Genomic DNA, 20276 nt, shown 5'->3' with positions numbered 1-20276 from the left:
GTTCATTGATGAAACTTCTTTGGTAAGCAAGTCAGCTCCAAAGTGTCTTTAATATGCAGAACTACTAGCTATCAGCAAAGCTCACTGCATCCTTCCAGAGCACAGTATCATGGGAACATCCCACTGATCATCATCTTTCCAAGTTTGTGACATCTGCCCTGTTAGGATCTCCATGACCAGTCAGACATACCAGTTCCCCCAGGTCATTTCTTTGACATTAAGCACTCCCACAGAGGAATATCTTGTTTAAACAATCTCTTGAATCTGTCTGTTCCCAGTTTCCTTTTCTACTAGATTTGACCTTAGCACCAGTGGAAGGGCTGTGAACCAGCAGCACTCAAGGCATGATATGGCCGGGTGGCTGTTGGCAGGGGATTATCAGTAGTAGGTCCTTGACTTGAATTAATTTTCCTCTGAGTGTGAGGAGTTTGATTTTTTTGCTTCAACAAGGCACGCTGCACAGCCCATTTATTTACACAGGCATTTCCCCAGCGAGTGATCCATATTGTGGAATGGACTTCTGTTTTTCTGGGTAGGGTTATTTCAAAGTAGTCTTCTCCCCCATTATCCTCCCCCATCCCCAAGGATATCAGCAGGCCACCACCAGCACTTCATAAAGGAAGAGGTTTGGCTTTGCAGTAAGGAAAACTTAGATCTTAGCAACTGAGGAAAAATACCTTCTTAGAAAGGTCATAACTCTTAGAAAAATATCTTCTTGTGTTTAAAGTTAAAAAAAGGACTTTTCAAAATTAAAACAGCTATGAAGTTGGGACCTTTGATAGTATGTTACATGGACTTGATTTGCATTTTTCAGTGGTGTATCTCAATTTAAGCATTTTGGCAGTAAATTAACACAAAACTAGAGCAACACAGTAACAGTTTTGATCAAGAAGAAATTTCTCTTTGGTTGTCCAACTGTAAATTCAAATAAAATTTATAATCTCTATAAGAAACATCAAAGCAGTTTTAAAACATACTCTGTACTTTATACACTGTTCCCACAGAGGATACTAAAAGTCTGGAGGTAACCATCAGTCTGGAGGTAACTGACCTAACAGAAAACTTCGTGTGGTTTTTGTATATGTCTCTATTGGCCAATTCAGTAATACTAGTACTAGCCCAGATTTCATCCTGATTTCTGGAGTTCTGCACTCCTTAGTCCTGAAGTAGGGTGTAGATGATACAATAGAGTGGCTTGACTAGTTTTTCTGGCTTCTATTGCACAAGGGATTCCAGTATTGAGTTAAATACACAGTTTCTGCTTTCCAGTATTGCAGTGTTAAACAAACGGTTTTAAAAGCTCCCAAGTATGAATTATATCTTTCAGGGGGAGCAGAAAGAGGGCTTTTAGTTTGCATTCTCAGTAATGCAGTGGAGCTTTCAGCAAAAACGATTCAAATTAATAATGTGTCTTACATTTTGCCTCTTAGAAAATCTACCAAGTGAGAGCAGCAAGTGTGGCTGTAGAGGGATGGTAACTGTGAGAGGGAAACCTCCCTCCGCTGAGTCCCCGAACCGATGATAGAGGGGACAGACGCAACCCTCCCCCACCCCTGCCTTGGGGCGGCCAGGGCTGTTTCGAGCCTGCAAACCACGACAGCATGGAAGAGTGCCTTTTTTTTTTTTTCCTTTAAAAAGTTTTCAGGAAGTCTGGAGGAGGGGCGATGCTGTTTCTTTTTTGTTATAATGGGCCCCTTTGTGGAGATGGAAGAGAAGAGATCTGTGTGCCTGCGGGGCGCGGGCTTCCCGGTGACTCCCAAGGTAACTTCCCAGGGCTCCTAAAGGTGCCGGGCCCCCGCAGTGCGGGGCGAAGGGAGGGGGCTGCTCCGGGATGGAGCTGATGGTGCTGCTCAATGCCCTGGTGACTCGCCTGCTCTTCGTGCTGCACTCTCTCATCGGGGTCTGGAGAGTGACTGCGGTGAAGAAAGAACCCAAGTACTGGCTGCTGGCACTGCTCAATCTTCTCCTGTGCCTGGAGACAGGGCTCACCATCAAGTTTAAGCAAGGCAGAGGCTACAAATGGTGAGCATATCCCGGCGGAGCCCCTTTTGCTTCTTTGCATGTACTTTGCTGGAGATGGGACGCTGCCCCCGAGAGCAGGGGCTGCCCCGGCCCCGGCGTTCAGGGGTCGCGTTTGCTCCCCGGCTGCTCCTGGGCGGCGGGGATGGAAAACTGGTAGAGTTCGGCCAGTCCATTGCCAAACAGAGGGCTTTCAGGAGGGGCAGTTCTGCAGCAGACTACTCGGGAGCCACTCTGTATAGCTGTGCGTGTATCCATACTAACAGTGAAGAGTGTGGGAATGTAGCTGCAGGCAAGAGGTGAATGCTGTGAAGCTGCGGGCTGGAGACGGTGGGGGCACCCCCTGAGCCACTGCCTGTCGGGGCTACACGCTGCAGAGGGATGCTGGGGCACCCACAGAGATTCCCTGCATCTCATACTCTGTCCTGTCGTGCCCTGGTTTGCACCTCCTTCCCTAAGGGCTGTATTCCCATTCCCTCCTCCTTCCAACAGTGCTAACACCATGCTAGTGCATGAACCTAAACTCAGTGACAAATAAAAGATGAGCGGCAACCGCTCTTCTGATACAGCAACAGTGGCTTAAATATTTGGATTTGAGAGGCTATTCCAGAGGGGAACTTTCATGCCTGAAATGCTGCCCTAGAAATGAACAAAAAAGTTAGTCATCGCAGAGCTTGCCCAAGCACATGGGTTTTTACGTGCATCTAAAGAATTGCTGCTGTCATCTACAGCTCATCAGCACTCAGGCAGCCAAAACAAGTGTGCTGTGAAAAGGAAGCAGTCATGTAACTAATTGTCAAGATTTCACTAGGACCTTTTATTGTTAAAAAACTCAAACTGCAGGCAGGCCCTGAGACAAATCCAGAGCCCTAGAGTATTTCCATGTTCTTAAATTCCTGCCCGTTGCAACCTGTGAAACTCATCATAACAGAAGTTTTATTGTGTGACAATTCACACAAGTGCTCCATGCTCTAAATTTGAATGTAATAAAAGCAGCAATAATGTCTGGGACACTGGAAAATTTAACAACAGCATAGCCCCAGATGCAGTTATGAGACAGGCAGATTGAGCAGACCCAATTCACTTGGGAAAGGAGGCAGCAACAGGGTCTTCATGAAGGAACACTTGCTATGGCAGCTTTTGGAAAATCCAAAGAAAAAAAGATTCTGAAAGCAGATCCACGTTAGATTAATTCATGTGCTAAAAGACTGGGCTATGTTTAGTTAGAAGGAAATTTTGAAAGTGGATGTGGTCCAGAGCCTAAAACAGCACAGTAAAGACATTTATAGGTAAGAACTGTAGACAAACAGTCAGTATCTATTTGTATCAGGGTAATTTTCTACTCCAGTGGAAAACACATTTAGAACAGGAATTATCAGAAGCATTTATAGAAACACCTCTACAGACAGTCACCGATCCAAGCAAGGGGCAGACTGGGCTGCAAGGCTCCTGCCTCCAAGAGCCTCATATCGTCTCTGTTCATTACTGACAGAGAACTGTTCTTTATTACACCAGCATAAAACATTAAATGGCATATGTGGAGAAAAAGTATTCTTGTGAGCCTGACCATGTAACATTTCCTCTAGATTGCCCCTTCTGACAGAAAGGCAGGGTTGAAGCCCCTGAAGTCTCCTGGCCTGATCTGGTATCATTAGCTCAGTACTGCTAACCTGCCAGCTGGACAGATTTTTCATGTGCTCAAGTCCTACAGGAAACACTGTAAAATATGTTAGTTCTTCCATTCAAATAAGAGGTGTGTTCTCTCCCAAAATAACCATGCTAAAAACCCACAGAATCATAACTTTTTTTATTTTATTTTTTTTAAAGAGCTAACAACAAAAAACCCCACTGTCAAAACAAACAAAACTTCCAACCTTGAAAAAGAAAACAAAAGCGCTATGAAAACCTAAACCCAGACTATTTTACAGGGGATTGTTTGAAACATTTCAGAGCAGCTCAGCAACCCAGTCATTTCCCTGAGCAGCAGGGTTTTTTTCTTTTCTCAATATCTAATCTCCCCACTTGAAAAGTCATGATTATCAAAATAAAGGTACATTCAGTATAGGAACAAACAATAAATGCAACAGCATTTGACCGAAGTGTTGCTGTAGTTGCATACTTATAAGCAATTCAGATTCACTGCAGAATGTGCCAGTGGCAGGACAGAAGAAACCAAGCAAATGTCCTGAGTTTGACTCCACTGCCCTGTCCTGGGCCGTACATATACGTGATACAAAGGCAGCTGAGCATCTCAGCAGTGTTGCAGCAATGCTCACTCATTGGAGAGCAGAGTCAGATGGAACATTAGTGGCATCACACCTCATTCCTACTCCAAAGGATAGGAATCGCCAAAAAAACCCCACCCCAAACAAATGTCATCTGTTTTATAAGAAAACATCAACTCTCACAAGAATCAGTACTTGCAGAGGGAGTCATAAAACCTCTCCATGACTTCTGCATAAACCCAGCTAAAGAAGCTGAAGATAATATAGTTTCATCATCTTAAGTGATACAGAAGACTGGCAAGGAAAGAAGAACTAAAGACAGAAATCCTGAAGAATTATACAACTACCAGCACAAATGGGGAAACAAGGCCAAGACCCATTTTCATAAACCCATTTTCAGTGCACAGCCTGCACTGAAAGACTTGCTACTGAAGAAATACTTGTTATAGGCAAACTGATGCTATTTCTACATTTCCTGTGTCAATGCACAGGATTCTGACCCACAACCTTTATCCCAGCATCACTCAGTAAAATGACTCAATGCATGAATTCACTCTTCATGAAATCAGAAAGAGCATGTTCGCTAGAGGCTTTTTAAGTACAGAGAGTGCTGTGCTGGAAATCCAAACAGCAAATTGCCTTTGGTTAGTTCTTAAAAAGAGATTTTAAATAAACTTCCATATATGATCCTAGATGCATGTACAAATAAACCTGTGATTTATAGTACTGACACAGCATCAGTAATCCAGCAAAAATAGCAATTCTTATTTGCAGTTACCCTATTTCTTAATATCTCATATGGTAGAGGCACAAGATAACTTTTCAGTGCAGACAACGTTTGGATATATGGCATTTATGATGTGTTATAATACCAAAATATCTTTTCCTTCACAGGTTTTCACCAGCAATATTTTTATATTTGATTTGCACAGTACCATCACTATGGCTGCTAGAAATTCATCATGGGACTCAGGTATTTATTATGAGACAAGATGAACTAGTTTGAAATCGATGCATTATTTGATGGGTTGGATTTGGGCATACAGACAGACGTCTGCCAAGTTTTGTTCCAGTTCTTTATTTCATATTGGTGGGACTCCCAAGCCAGCTATATTATAACTACTGTGCACTTCCTAATTATCAGATAAGGAGCCTCATTCCTAGCTAAAAATGAGACCATTTATTTGTATTTATCTGGGGAATTGAGGACTAGAAGTTTGAAAAACACAGCCTTTCACTCCCACGTTACCAGCATGAATCTTGCTCAATATGATGAAAGAACTTCATTGCTTTGGAGGCCTTTGTAAAATAAAGTATGAGTTTCACAGCACTTAAAAGCAGATAACACAACTCCAAAAAAGTAAAAACTGAGACAGCTGTCAGTGAAAGGGGTCTTATAGTCAGGTTACCTCATATTTGCTGCAACCTAGGAGAACACTCACTGGTTGTTACCACGGCCAGTAAGTTGTCTGTCAGTGTTTACGTCCTTTCTTTCTTTGTGCTGCACAGTAATCTAGGAGGGGGGTGTCTGGATTCCAATTCAGGACTAAAACATACGGTAACACTTTTAAAGGCAATTATTCTGAGGTCATTTAGGGCCAGAACAGTCACTTAGCCCAGCAGCTCCCACTGAGTGAGCCATCGCCGCATGCAGGCTGCTTTCAAGTCCCTATAGCACTTCTGTGTAGTGAAAAGGAGATTTCGTCTATCCCAGCATTTGCACATACGCAAGGCCTTATATCCACAGCAGTAAAGGTTCTGATTGAAACAATAAAAAAAAAAAGTAACAGAAGAAAATACATAAATTAGACTAAGAAGACCTAGTGCCTCATTTTCTCCTTTGAAACATTGTTAGAGCCCACAGAAGCATAATCAAATATTCAAAATTGTGTTTACACTGAAAATGCCTGAGGCTTTTTTTAAATAGAGCAGCAGGAATTTATTGTCTTCTTGTTTTCCCAAATCTCCTTAAACAGTCACAGACAGGTAATGTGGATATTGAGAACATTTGTCATAGTTAAACCTGGTCCAAGAAACAGGCTAATTCTGTAGTCAAAGGCAGCAGTTTATTTCCCAAAATGATGTTAGAACATGGTATACTTTGTTCTTATTGATATACTGCTACTGTGAATTAAAGGGGAAGTATATCAAGTTAACAGCTTAGTTTATACCTGGAGAGATAGGATAGAGAGTTCTGGAAACACACAATCTAACAGATTCAAAAACAATACCTCCAGAAGGCGAACAGCCCTCCTGTCAATTAACCTCAAACACAGTACCCTGATTAGGACTACTCTCAATACTGAAGTATTCCTGGAACTTTCCTTATTTAAATACTAACAGAATGTGTAATTATGCTAGATCAACAATTTTAATTTATTCACCAAGAAAACAGTTTATGGTCTTTAAGGCAGTAGAAATTTGATCTTGTGTTGAATCTTTACCAGGAAAGATCAGGTGCTTGTATTGGTGTTGTTATTTAAAGCAGGTGTTAATAGGCAGCCCCCCTCCCTAAGACAGAGGCAATTCTGCCTCTCTGTGTACTGCAGAACTGGACATAAGTAATACCATTCATATATCAACAGTGAAATACTGACTGCATAGAAACTACTGCTTTGTGGTAACATATTGGGGAATGAAATACATGTTTGGGAGAGATGATAAAGTAAATTGAACTGTACTGAGAGAAGACATTGCTGTCTGCAAAATAAAGTGTCAAGAAAATTAAAACCATTTAATCCATTAAAATCCCCAAACATTCTTTCTTAATAATGTACAATATCTCAGAAAAAGAAATATCTCTGTTACCTTTTCAAATGCCAGGTGTATCACTGCCACAGAAAGCAATAACTGACCACCTTTTGCAGGGCTTACCCGACTACCAGTGCTGGAGTCAGTGTAGGTTTCCAGTCAGTAATAAGGCAGATACTTCAACCTCGTAATAATTTTTAACCACCTTAAATTCAATATTTTGAGGAAATAGTGAATATTACTGTCCATTCCCTAATTCTGAGGTGGGATACTCTTACCAGCTAAAATTATAGCATAATGATCTCCTCAAAGTGATCTTACATCTTTCACTATTTCTTCCCTTCCATACCCATTATATTCCTCAATTTGGAAAATAGCTTAAGCAATCATTTCTCCCTGTTTTACATTTCAGCTTTCCTGTATGAGCAAAATGAAGCAGTCAGGAGTGCTTTGAATTTCTGACATCACACGTGTTGCCATAGTGATGGCCACACTGTTTGCAGCAAATCACAGACAGCAAACAGGGTACCTGTTGCTTGGCAGAGGGCCTGCTCCAAGGAAGGGCTAGGCTCTACCAAAACATCCTCAGCCTGCACAGCCTCCATGCACATTAACAGGTTAAATGTCACGGTTGAGTATCCTCAAGTGCCAATTTTACCATCCCAATGCTGGACCCAGCGTGAAGAGTTTTAGTGAAGAGTTTTAGCTAACATCCGTCTTATTTGGGAATAATGGATTGTGAATAACATGCAAACAGAAATTGAATTAGTTCGGTGTTCCAGATGTCCCCCATGCACTGGCAGTGAGCTCTCTGCAGGCCATACACTGAGATGTTGCCATGTCATGCAATAGCATTTCTGTTTTGATTAGATGTTTTGTAAATCAGAGGTGTGTAAGCTTCATCTCAGAAGAAAGAGAAAGTAAACAAATCTAGAATTTATACGAAATGGGTATAACTTCCTCCTGTTCTATCTTTGCACAGGAAAAAAAAAAAAAAGGCATTTTTATTTAGCTAGATACAGTCTCAATACCTAGGAGTGACTGGGCTCTAGTATTAAAAAGGTAAACCATGTTTATCAAATGTCTGTGAAACACAGTATTGAGTTTTTCTTTGTCACGTTCCCATTAAGTCGCTGCACATCCATAACTCACTAGGTAAATATGCCTGGCATCACCAGTCCTATTTACGTGCATATACATGTTGAAAATAAAGGCTCTTCTCCAAACTTTCAAGTGAATCACTTCACAATCACTACTTAATAAATATTCAGAGAGGAACAAACTGAAATAAGACATGAACATACTTAAATGAAAAAAACAGGAGCCTACTTAAACAACTGGCTTTTGCAGATGCAATTTTCCATTTCCTGCCTGCAAACAGTTGAGAAGAGCTATGGACTGGGCCTGGGAGTGTCATTCAGTCCAAGTTCATGGAGCCTTGCACTGGAATGGAAACCCACTTCTCAGCTGGAAATACTCACAAAAGTGACAGACACCAATAACACAAATTAATTTTCTTAGAGATATTTTCTGCCCCTTTGTGCCACTAGAATAAGATAAAAAGAGGTCCCTTGCAAGCCCCCTGTAAGCCATGGTATGCTTTCCTCCACGTCCTCCCAGCAGTGCGAGCTGCTGACCCCTGCAGCTCCTCTGCTGGTGTGGAGGGCATGTGGATCAGCCCTGAGATGATCCATAATTGGATGTGCTTGCTGGTGGCCCAGGGAGAGCCACACCACATGCTCAGAGCAGCACTCACACACCTTGCTACCCACACACTGTAACTGCCGCAGGCTCCTGTTTCGGTCCTGTCCTTCAGCCGCCTGACTGACTTACTGGATGTTGGCACAGAGTTTGGGAAGGGATTTCCACTGTCCTTGCACATACAGCAAGTGTGGCAAGTAGGCTGCCCTATGTGGGTTCTGCCTCAAGTTCAGCAAATTCATCCCTGAGCAACAGGGTTTTAAAACACCAATCAAAAAAAATCTCCAAACTTGGATGTGAAGTTTGATACAGGTTCATGGCTCTTGTCCTCTTACCGTGCCAGACCAGGCAAGGGTGAGCTCAAATGCAGACAATGACAAAACAAAGGCTGTTGGAGTCAGCCTTCCTCCTCCTCCATGAGTTGGCAATCCCTTTGCCTTACCCAGGCTACTTGTTGATATTCACTTAATATTCTGGGGTGGTTAGGGCAGTTATGCAATATTTTTAGGTCATGGCCTCCTCGGCCAACTATGTCACACTGCCTGTGCAGGTAATCCAGAAAGGCTGACTTCGGGCTGGTCTCCATAGATTTTAGGCTTTTTCTATAGGCAACACATATAAATGTCTCTCCAGAGCACTAGTTAAATTTGATTTCCAAAATATCCTCTGAACAAGATGTTTTGTCTCTCGCCTGTGGCTGAAGGGCAAAGCCAGGGAGATTAGCCCCGCAAGGCTGTAGCCAGGCAGAATACCAGCCCCTCCATCTCACTGTTTCCATGGCCAGAGCTTTAGACTTCCCTCTTCCAAATGGAAATATCATCTTCCCCCACATCTGTGTGTCAGTCTTTCAACACTCTCACACCCACCATCCAAATAAGATAAGCATTCAGCTTGGGAGTCTTTACCACCAGTTATAAAAGCAATGAGCACTGACGTTTTTTCCAGATTTTTCAAGTCACAAGAAGTTTATCTACCACAAGGTCAGGTAAGAGGCAACATTTATTCAGATACTGAACAACATTATCAGAGGCCAAGTGAAGTATCAAAGTAGAATCTGAAATTTGCTGGGAAATGTTGCCCTTGTATTGGCAGGCATTATGCTGAACACAGCTACTCAGTATGCACTCAAACACATTCCAATTGTTGCAGAAAATCACTCCTCGTGCAATAAAATGGTAGGGGGCCCAATGGAGAAATGCAAATCATTTGCTGTTCTCTGGTACAAATAGGACAGGATAAAAGTCTCTAATACCAGCATGATTTGATTATCTAATTACCCTCCTTTTATTACAATGAAGAGAGATGTTAAGGGGTTGTTATGAAGACAGATTTTGGAACCTTAACCCCCCAGTTACTCCTGGGCCAGCCTTGGGTGTGAAGGTGGAAGGGTAGGGCAGTGCTGCAGATGCAACATAGCCCTGACACTGGTTTACTGTAGTTGGAATAACAGTATGTTTTAGTCAACATTTAGTTTCCCAGAGCACTGGGTACTTGGAGAAAGTATCCAGTACTTTTTTCTACTCTGTGGGGTAAGGCAACAGTAAAGGTCCATTTTTCTGAAATATTCCTGTATTTCACCTCACACACTTTTGAATTTCCTTACAAAATAAGGCACAGCAGGGGCAGAAATGGCATAGAATACAACCCAAATATCCTACTCTAACTCGATTTCAGCCTTGAGGGAAATCACACAGAAAAATGAAACAATGGCATTTTCTGAAAACTTTTTCTGGATAGTAGAGAATAGGAGCAGATATTTTGAGAACAAGTTTGAATATAGAGCCTGACCATGAACATAACACATCAGACTGACCATGACCAATTTTTACCTTATTTGACTGTTTTAGCCAAAGAGAGCCCATGTAGGAACCCAGTGGCCTCTTCAGGAGAGCTGCAAGCAGATCACATTCAGAGTGCAGACTTAGCAGCACAGAGATGTCACCCACTGCATCAGCCTTTGAATTTACATCCTCTTCTGCAGTACAACCCTACACTTCCTCAGGGACCTACCAACACACATCACTCTTGCCCTCACAAGAGGAATTTCTCCTTTCTGAACAGGAGGGAAACTACATTTAGAGTGAGCACCTTTGTAAACATCAACAGTGTTTCACAAATGAATCCTCTACAGTTCAGCAAAACAGGACACACTCAGCCACAGAGCACACCTGCTCCCTGTGTGGGATGTTTATGCATGTGTCATGTTTTTGTTCACAACAGTACTGTGGTAATGAGCCTGGGGCAGTTCAGGTGAATGTCAGCAACCAAGACTTCAATCAATCCAGAGATAGCAGTCATGGAAATGAGGGAACGGATCACCACATCATTCAGACGGTGGGACACTTTTCCTATTCCTAGTAGAGATCTTATGATAATTAGAGCAATTAGAGAGAAAAGCTTCTTGCAGAGTGAGTCAAACTAAATATATATATCTAATTTCAGGAAAGCACATTGTGAAAATGCTGCATACTAACTATTGTTGCCAAGACAAGTGTCTGTGTAAAGAGGAGACTCTCCCACCACTCTCTTCCAGATCTCAGTAACTGAACTTAGAAAGTGTCAGGGTGATGATCCTGCAAAGGATAATGCTCAGCTGAAAAATGAGAACAGGAGGAGTAGTACACAGAGAAAGACTTGCTATTCATTATCCAAAGTCTGTATTAACATGCCTTTTTCAAATTAGGCCTGCCAGATAGAAATTATTTGCTCTCATACAATACGAGAGAGAACAAAAAGCAGGCTCAAGGACAAATAGTCTCTGGAGGTACTTATAGTGTCAGTCTGCTGAAGTTATAGTATCCCATTGTTGTCTTTTAAACAGGCTAAAGTCTTTGTCAATCAGCTCTCCACAATCTGTGAGACTGTATGGACACTGGCCCTCCACCAGACTTTTCTACTGCTACTAGTAGTTGGGAGATGGCTTCTCCCCATTGGAGTCGAAATCACCCGGGATCAATTGTCTCAGCTGCTTCTCATGTTTGTGGGAACAGCAGCAGATATACTTGAATTTGCCAGTGAAACCTTGGACATTGAGGATGTTCGGTAAGGACTTTTTGCTGATTTAAATAACTTACATAGTGCAAGATGCTTGTGTAATGTGCAGTGTTCAGACTGGTGAACTGTATTTCCCATAGAAAACAGAAGGCTACATTCAAAGGCTCTATTTTCCTACTCTTGCCTTTCCCTTTGTGAAAGGCTTAAGTCCTACAAGCTTTGTTAGTCCTACAAGCTCTTCTCTGTTGCCAGCAGAGAAAGCATGTCAGATCCATCTCAATAAAAGGTTCAAAGAGCCAAACAAGTAGCAGAACTGCGATGCAGCATCAGTTCTTTTGGCTACAGGAGCTGAAACACTGGATACATAGTAAGCCTCCTTCAGGTTAATGAATTGTTTTAAACTGGCAAGGGAGCAACTAGAGTTTGCTTTAGTGATTCATTATCCAAGTTGCTTCTTCGGTTATCTCACATGTGCTTTCTTCATGATAGAATGACAAAGTGTTCAAAGATAAGAAGAAAGGGAGTGACAGTCTGGTGTGAATTTTCAACTGTTGTGACCTCTCCCAGAGAAAGTAAGCTCATCTCCCCCTCACAGTGCTGAGAGATGAGCTGTGAACATCTATCATAAAGGAAAAGAGTCACAGAAGAGGTTCATCCTCCCAAAGAAATACTATTTTATATTTGTTAATATCAAAGCAACGTTTTTAGAGCAGGAAAAGAGGTCCCTCCCACCTGGGAGAGAAGTTTAAGGCTTCCAAGGAATGTAAGGAATGTAATCACTGCAAGGGTAAAGATATCTCCTCTTTGAGCCACAGAGTCTATTTCCATATGCTTATCATTATAATGTTAGCATCAGATATTTAGTGTAATTACACAGCTGGAACATGCAGCCTGAACAGCAAAAATTCCATACTAAGAGGTGCCTCTGTTTTCCTTAGTCTTTAATCTCAAGAGCATGCGTTAATAAATCAGTCTTTCATTCAACCACTCTAAATGACATTCCAAACACAACAGGAAATATTTTTTGTTATCACATAAGGAAACCGCATCTTTATTGTTATCACTTTTTTCCCCCTCCCATAGGAAGAATTATGCTCTCATAAATGCAATTCTTGCTGTATGGACCTGGAGTATGCTACAGTTTCCACTTGATCTTGCAGGTTAGTACTTGCACATAGACAAGAAAAGAGAAAAAAATGCTCTTAAGTTTTCGCTGGCACATCTTGTGGCTGTGCACACACTACAGGCTATACTGAGGACTTCTGGCAGAGAGCAATTTATATGACAACGACAGCTTTTGAAGAAAGCCCATTATGGTTTCTTTTAAGGAAACACTTGCTTCTGGGTAACCTCTGATCTCCCTGATAGAACTCTCTACTTTCAGAAAAAAGAAGAAAAAGCATTGCAATATTGTATTGCTCCAGTTGCCTGTTGCTGCCTTAAACTTCACCATGTGAGCTCTCAAGTTAGATCTGGTCTATTATATTATGTCTCCAATGTGGGTAGGTTTCTAGACCCTGTGGAGAGACAGGCAGTTATTAACCACAGAGAACAGCACAGCCAAAAGCACTGGGGACATTATCCCAGGAGAAATTGCCTATTCACAGGAAACCTAAAGGACCATATGATGTTGGGACTGTACACCCTTACCTTAATCTAAAAGGCCCAATTGTTCAGCCAGCTCAGGGTGGTGTTTGTCCCTGGGCAGAACGGGCTTTGCAATGACCAAGAAGAACAATGAAAGCTGTCCGAGTCCTCATCTGTTCCAACCAGTTTGTTCTCCAGTCACTAAAAGTTTGTAACACAGGTATAGTAGCCCAAAGATGCTTATCCTCACTAGCATCTTATACAAAATTGGTTACTAGGTTGAAACTATGACTAAAATAATAAGTTAAAAATTCCTGACCATTTTTTATTATTATTTTATTCACTAGCCTTTTCTTCATGGACAGCACTAGGCTTTGTTTTCAACAGTAAAGTTATGAAAATATTTCAGCATTTCAGCTCAGCAGCTCGCCTCCTGAAAAATCTGATGCAATCACATTTCAGATTTATCACAGCTAAAATTCCTGTTATGGCAAAATACATTCTGTTACAGATGCACAGCACTCAGGTTTAAAAAAAACCCTCAACCAACCAAAAAACATCCCATACACATCACCACCACCCAGATAAATTCAAACAGCACTTAAACAATCTGTGCATTTTTTTCCCTCTGGCTGTTGCTTTTCTGCTTGTTTAATTACATTTGCCAGTTAGAAATTAAGTTATTGAACACACTTTTCCCTGAAATTATTATGGGTACGGCTTATTTTAGGCACTTCTATACAGTTGCACAGATAGTACTTATTATTCAAGCATCAGTGTTTACTCATGCATCCAAGATGACGTAAAAGAAATTTTTAGGCACTTATGATTAGACTACAGCAATCTAGTTAGGACTATTAAACAGCAATAGCACAAAAACATATTAAAAAATTAGCTGCTGCTGAAGCCTTGCCTAATGGATTCAGCATATTTCTACATTCTACAGCTCATTTTGCATTTGAGTCTCATCTGGTTTTCCCCCTCCCCAGCAATGACTCAAACAATAGAATTCTTTTGGCAAGCTGAAATGTTTGGTGGTTGTTACTGTATCACAAGTAGTGATGTTTTTTAAACTAGTGAAATCTCACTGTCTGAGAGACAGGTTAGTTAGTTAAGCTACGTGCATTTTTGTAACAGACAGCCAAAATGACCCCATACAAACCCTCCCAATGGTCCTTCTCTAGGCACCACAACACAGAAAGCATTTGAGCCCACCACCACCTTTATAGCCAAGGGGAACCCATGTATGCACATTCCAGCAGTTGCGTGCAATTGATACCCAGAAAACTAAGTAACTGTGGCTCAAGTCTTGCATGGCAAGCAGAAACCACACAGTGCTCAATACTGCTCTGCACTAACAGGACTTACTCATTCTGTGACACATGAAAAAGGCAATGGTTATCTGGTGAATCTTTTAAAAGCAAGGTCTTAGACAGCCTGGAACAAGCTGAAGTGCAACAGCTCAGCCTGCTCCTATTCAGCATAGTAGTTTTTTTCTTAAAGATACATGAATGATGTATCAGCATGTTAATTAACCAAAGAAACGTCTGGGAAAGTTGTGAAGAAAGATTAGGTGATCTATTTCTGTTTCTTGCTTTAGAAGAGTATAAATACTGTTATCTTTGTGGGATAGAAAAGGGGAAGTGGTTTTTGGTCCTGTTTGCTGGACCACATAAGTGCCTCACGTGAGCTGAGTGCGTTTTGCCGAAACAAATCCCAGAAAATTGATATGCTGTATGTTGCACAGTTCACACTTGAATGCATTTATAATCTGGGGTACCCTGTCTTATAAGTGCCCTTTAAACCAACCCTGGCTTTGCTTCACAAAGTTGTTTTAACATAACTGTTTTGCTTCCAGTACAGCATATTGGCTGCAAACCAAGTGCATCATCCAGGCAGATCCCCAGCCTGCTGCTGTGCAGGTACAGCGCAGAACTGTGGAACATCTGGGTCAGCCTTTTCATACAGGATGGGCCCTTCTTCATTGTGCGTTCAATCCTCATGGGCCACTTCAGAATATTCAATCAGATGCTGGTATTTTTTACAGCTAAGAATATCTTGGTTGTGACTCTACAGTTGTATCGTTTGGCAGTGATAATGTTCGACTTCCGTGCCACCATCCTGCAGAAGAGCAGGAAAGGAGAGGTCTGTTGCTGCCCATGTGAGCCTTACGAGGCTCGTGCTCATGCTGCCAGTCACCACGACAACGAATTGAAAGAGTTGGTTGCTTTTCCTCCAAAAGAGGAATCCCAAGCTCCATCAGAAGATCAGTGAGCAGTTACTGACTTGAAAGAAGTTGCATTTCCCACAGCTTCTTCAGAAGGGCTTTGCCTGTTTCTATGATCAAACACACCTTGAGTGCCTAAGCCATCTCTTCCACCATGAGAACATTAATTTCTTCTAAACTGCGGGGGAAATTTCTCAAGCAAATTCATAGGAATGGGACTTCCTTTTTAATCCATTTATATGGTGGGTTTTGACTAGTTCCATATTATTATTATCCACAGGATTTTGTAGCCATAGTTTGTAGTAGAAAGGTTGTACCAAGAAAGATTGGGTGCACTAACAAAATTGGTTATTACCATTGGTGGCACTGTGCTAACCTGTGTACTTGCATGTATTCAGATAGACAGACAAGCCTATCCATATGGGAAGCACAAAAGCATTTAGCTCTACTTGAATGGTTGGGCTATAACTCCAGTGTGACGAACAATATGTTCACTGTGTATGGGAGCAACTTCAGCAGCAACAACTGTGCAAGTGAAGAGGGATGACAGATGTCTGCTGTTACTGTGGCATCTGAACATTGTTCATTCCATAAATTTAAGAAAACCTTCTTCAGATGTTACCTCATCCTTGGCTGGATTCAGTTAAGAACTATGCAACACCATGAAACTGCATATGAAAGACACAATCTGCATGGTCTGAATAACCTAAACCTTAAAAGAAAGCCAAAAGCAGCCTTATGGATCATTAGGAGACAACTGCATTTGCTAGAGGCATTTTCTACAGAGTTGCTTGCCTTTCTATTTCTACCAGTTAGAACACACACACAGAACACACACGCACAAAACCTCACCAAAATATTTGTAAATACTTTTTTTCCCCTCTTGATTTCACTGTTCTTATAGGTGAGACAAGTTTTTAAAATATCTCCATTTTATATGATTTTTTTAGAAGTGGCCAGACCCAGGCATACAATCTCACTAGAAAGAAGATGGCAATGCTGCTCAAGTTTGACAAGACAATCTAAGCAAAAGGATTCAGGCACCCACTTCACATTTCATAAAGCACCACAAGGTCCCCTGAAATAACTTGAGAGATTGCCTGGTCTGATGAGTGTCAAGACCCATTTTTAGGACATGGCTACTAATTATTAATTTACACTTTTCACATTTGGAATGAACTACATATGTCCCAATTTCTCCCAAGTGCACACCTGAGATCAGTGTAAGGCCATTGACTTTGCTGGACTTGGTTTATAGAGGCTAAAAGTAAGAGAAGTGATTTTAGAAAGTCCACCTAAAAATTAAATTCTCACACAAAATGACAGGTGGTTTTACAAATTTCTGCATCTATTCTGAAAGAGAGCAGAAAAGCATATAAAGTGACCTAATTAAGGTAATTTCCCTTATGAAAAATGCCCAATTAAACACTGTTTTCTAAAGCCTCAGCCATCTAAAGCCAGAATCTGGTTTCAGGAACGAATAAAAAGTGTTTCTGCCACCACTGCAGCAGTCATACACTTATTTATCTACAGCCTGAGAAGCAATGACATTTATTCTTTAAAGGTGAACCTATTTAAAAATTCCAAAGCCCAAAGATGTGAGTATGTGTTTATGCTTGTGAGTTTTTCTTACTGTTTTATGCAGGATCAGACTCTTCCATTAGGAAAGAAGAAAATGCATAGCCATAAAGGAAGTCTCATGTACTTCATAGCCCTTTCTACCATTCATACAATAGTAATAATGTGCAATGCCTCCTCCTCTTCTTATTTTGGGCCTTTTTCCAGCAGAAATTTTAAAAAAAGCCCATTATTATTTGTCATGGTATTGTGATGTAGACATATGGAGAGTGGAATGCAACTTCATTAAGGATTTTAATTCAAGTCTAGAGGTAAAATGTGACATTTCTGATGATGAGCTGTGCTGTCTGAAACCTTTCACACTGGGATGAATTTAGAATCAGTTGGTAGAACCACAACACAGCTCTTCCTTACGGATGCAAGCTGGGACTACTCACATTCATTTTGAGTTTACCACTTGCTGATATAGTAATTATCCTGTTAAAAGGATCACTGCTAATTAATTTGGAGTGTACTGAGCTTGCTAGAACATCATTCTAAATTCATCAGCACAAAAATTGCAGGATGTTCTTTTTTAAACTTGCTGTCTATTTAAAGGCTTAGTTCAGCAACAAACTGCCTACTAGGCTCAGCCTGCAGCAAATGCAAGATCCCCTGGGGTCAGCAGTACAGAGACTGGTTGCAGCAGGAATATTTTACAGAGAACTCTATTTCCTGGTCTTCAGTCTGTTCAATTTTAAACAGCAGGAAAGCTTCTAATCAGATTTATGATAAGAAGAACTTGCTCCAGTGTCTGGTGGTTACTACTAGATCCCATTCCCATTCACTCAGACAAAATAGGCTAGATCCTCCTTCCTGCTTACAATAGGATTTGGACTTTCCTTTTCCTCCCCAGTATTGCAGTGATGGCAATCAGATTGCTTAAAACCAAAAGAAAACCCAAACTGACAAACAAAGCACTTCAGTGGTGGGTAGACTACTACCTCCCCACCTCTGTGCAGAGGGGAATCACACATGCCAGGGAGCAGCAGGAATGACATGCAGTTCCCTCTACTTCACTGAGAAGCCTGGGAATGGCAATTATGAAGTCAAGTAGCTCTCATGTTTTGGGCCGAGCAGCAAATCCCAGCTGGAAGCCCTCCTCACCCTCGTGTTGCAAGTGTTCTGAGCAGGAGGATGCAGCAGTGCATTTTGCAGCCGGCTGTTTGAGAGCCACTGTGCCATTCCACTGCCTTCCAGAACTCTGCACTAGGCAAGTGGTAGAATGGGTTCCCTTGAAGATCTGCCAGCATCTGTGGTGCACCCAAGGATGTCACATTTGCTGTGCAGGAAAAGCTGCAGTAAACTTTCAGATGGGGAAAATTCAAGCCTTCAAAATGCAAGAATTTCAGAACATTTATCTTAACAATTATTCACTTTTGAGTCAGAAGAATTACATTACTAAATCTGTTCTGCAAATAGATATCTGGCCATTTACTATTATTTATTCTGGTTGTTCCTGCCTTGTCCTTTTAGATTATTCCATATTAAACCTCACTAAAATGTTTTACTACTTGTTTTTCCTGAGCTAAAATGTATTCCTCCTTTCCTCTGGACATTGGCTCAAATAAGCTCGTAGCCCTGAGCTGGAAAAACAACAAACAACAGCGATGATTTTATTGCATTCCTGTTGGTATTTGTACTGTACAATGTTCTCTGTGACCATGTGGAAATGGAAGAAAATGTGCAATTACTTTAAAAAAATTCCAACTGCACTTTGCAAATAAAAGGCAGTTACCTCAGGCATAGCTGCCAATTTATTATGTGAGAGCTGACTGTTATATGTTCCCATTAATTATATCTTCCACATGCTGCTTTTCCTTTCCATGCTTCGTAAGTTAATTACTTAGGCCAGATTCTGACTGCAGCCACTGCTTTGAAAACCTACAGCAACTGCAGTTAATTCCATTCGCTTCTGGATACGTTGTTCTTTATGCAGAACCTTTGCCCCAAGTATGCACAGTGCAATCCCACAGAGGATGTGTTTAATATCTACATACAGGAGGCATTTTACACATACAAATATGTACGTGCATTTAGATATCCACACACACCTGGCAATGCCCAATACATACAGCTTTTATTTCTGTTACAATCTGCGAGATTGCTCATAAGAACATTCCGCAGATGTCTCTAAAACACTTACAAAAATACCTAAATGTTACAAATGTCTTGAAACTCAGAGCTCTAAACAGTGATTTTTTAAAAAATTTGTTTTAAGTACCTTGGTATATATTGTTTCCATGCAGATTTCCTCAGTTGAATGAAACGTACTCAATTATTACTTTCCCCTCAAAAATAAAGTTTTTTAGAAGAGCATCAGAACAGAACACCAGCATCTAAAACTGCATAAGGCTGTTTCTCTGGTTCTGCGTCAAGAGAAAATAGGCAAGTCTTGAAATCAGCAGGTTGGAGAGTCCTTGGCCCTCTATCTGGGGATTCGGTTCTCTACTTTTTTCACACTGTTCTATGAGGAAGGAAGTCTTTCCTTCCTTGTGAGAAGAAAGAAAACAGACTATTCCTAATCTGTAATGGTGAGGCAATAAAAATGGGTCACAGTGGCAGAAGTAGCAAAGATGTTTGCCCAAGATTGTTCATTGCACAAGCAGAGACATACAGCAGTACGGACCCCTAAGGGAACTGTGAGCTGTGTTCTGAAAACCTTCCCTGGCCCTTTAGTGCCAGTACAGGAAGAGTTCTTGACAGCCAGTTCTACTCCAGTGATCTCCAGCAAGCTGCTAGGACAGGAATTCCAGCTATCCCAAGTCTGTCTTGAAGGTGACCCTAAAATGCTCTGTGCAAACTTTCCCTAATTTGGGCTCATTTGGGTCAGGTCTTTTCCCTTAAGGGTGGATAAAGGGGTAGGAATAAAAGCAAAGTAACTGTAAAAAACTTCATTTGTCAACCCAAATCCTCACCTCATCCACTCATACTGCCCTTCTTTCCTCAACCACATTTCCGCCTGTTTTCTGGGCCCACCTTCCAGATCTCAGCACACAGGTGCTAAAAGATCTCAGACAAAAGATGCTAAACACTGCACTTCCCACTGCTGCCTGTGAAAATCTTTACGAAAGCACACAAGAATTCAGGTCAAAGATAAAGAAGAGCCAAGCCTACCTCTTCCTGTTAAAGATGAAAGCTATCTACAGCTGCCA

General features: G+C 41.3%; 1 protein-coding gene and 1 long non-coding RNA gene across 2 annotated transcripts in view; one reads left to right on the top strand and one right to left on the bottom strand.

The window, feature by feature from the left end:
• LOC116790389 overlaps nt 1-20276 on the bottom strand; it is a 139086-nt gene that overhangs the window by 46433 nt on the left and 72377 nt on the right. The window lies entirely within an intron of this gene.
• Nucleotides 1694-19758, top strand: TMEM26 (transmembrane protein 26). Its single transcript, XM_032695280.1, has 6 exons — nt 1694-2022; nt 5139-5217; nt 10917-11030; nt 11518-11738; nt 12774-12850; nt 15136-19758. The coding sequence occupies exons 1-6, from the start codon at nt 1832-1834 to the stop codon at nt 15549-15551; spliced, it is 1098 nt and encodes a 365-aa protein (XP_032551171.1). The 5' UTR covers nt 1694-1831; the 3' UTR covers nt 15552-19758.

The sequence above is a fragment of the Chiroxiphia lanceolata genome, chromosome 8 (genome assembly GCF_009829145.1).
Source record: "Chiroxiphia lanceolata isolate bChiLan1 chromosome 8, bChiLan1.pri, whole genome shotgun sequence".
Taxonomy (NCBI): Eukaryota; Metazoa; Chordata; class Aves; order Passeriformes; family Pipridae; genus Chiroxiphia; species Chiroxiphia lanceolata.
The sequence above is the reverse complement of the archived record's forward strand: the minus strand, read 5'-3'. Positions and strand labels throughout refer to the sequence as shown.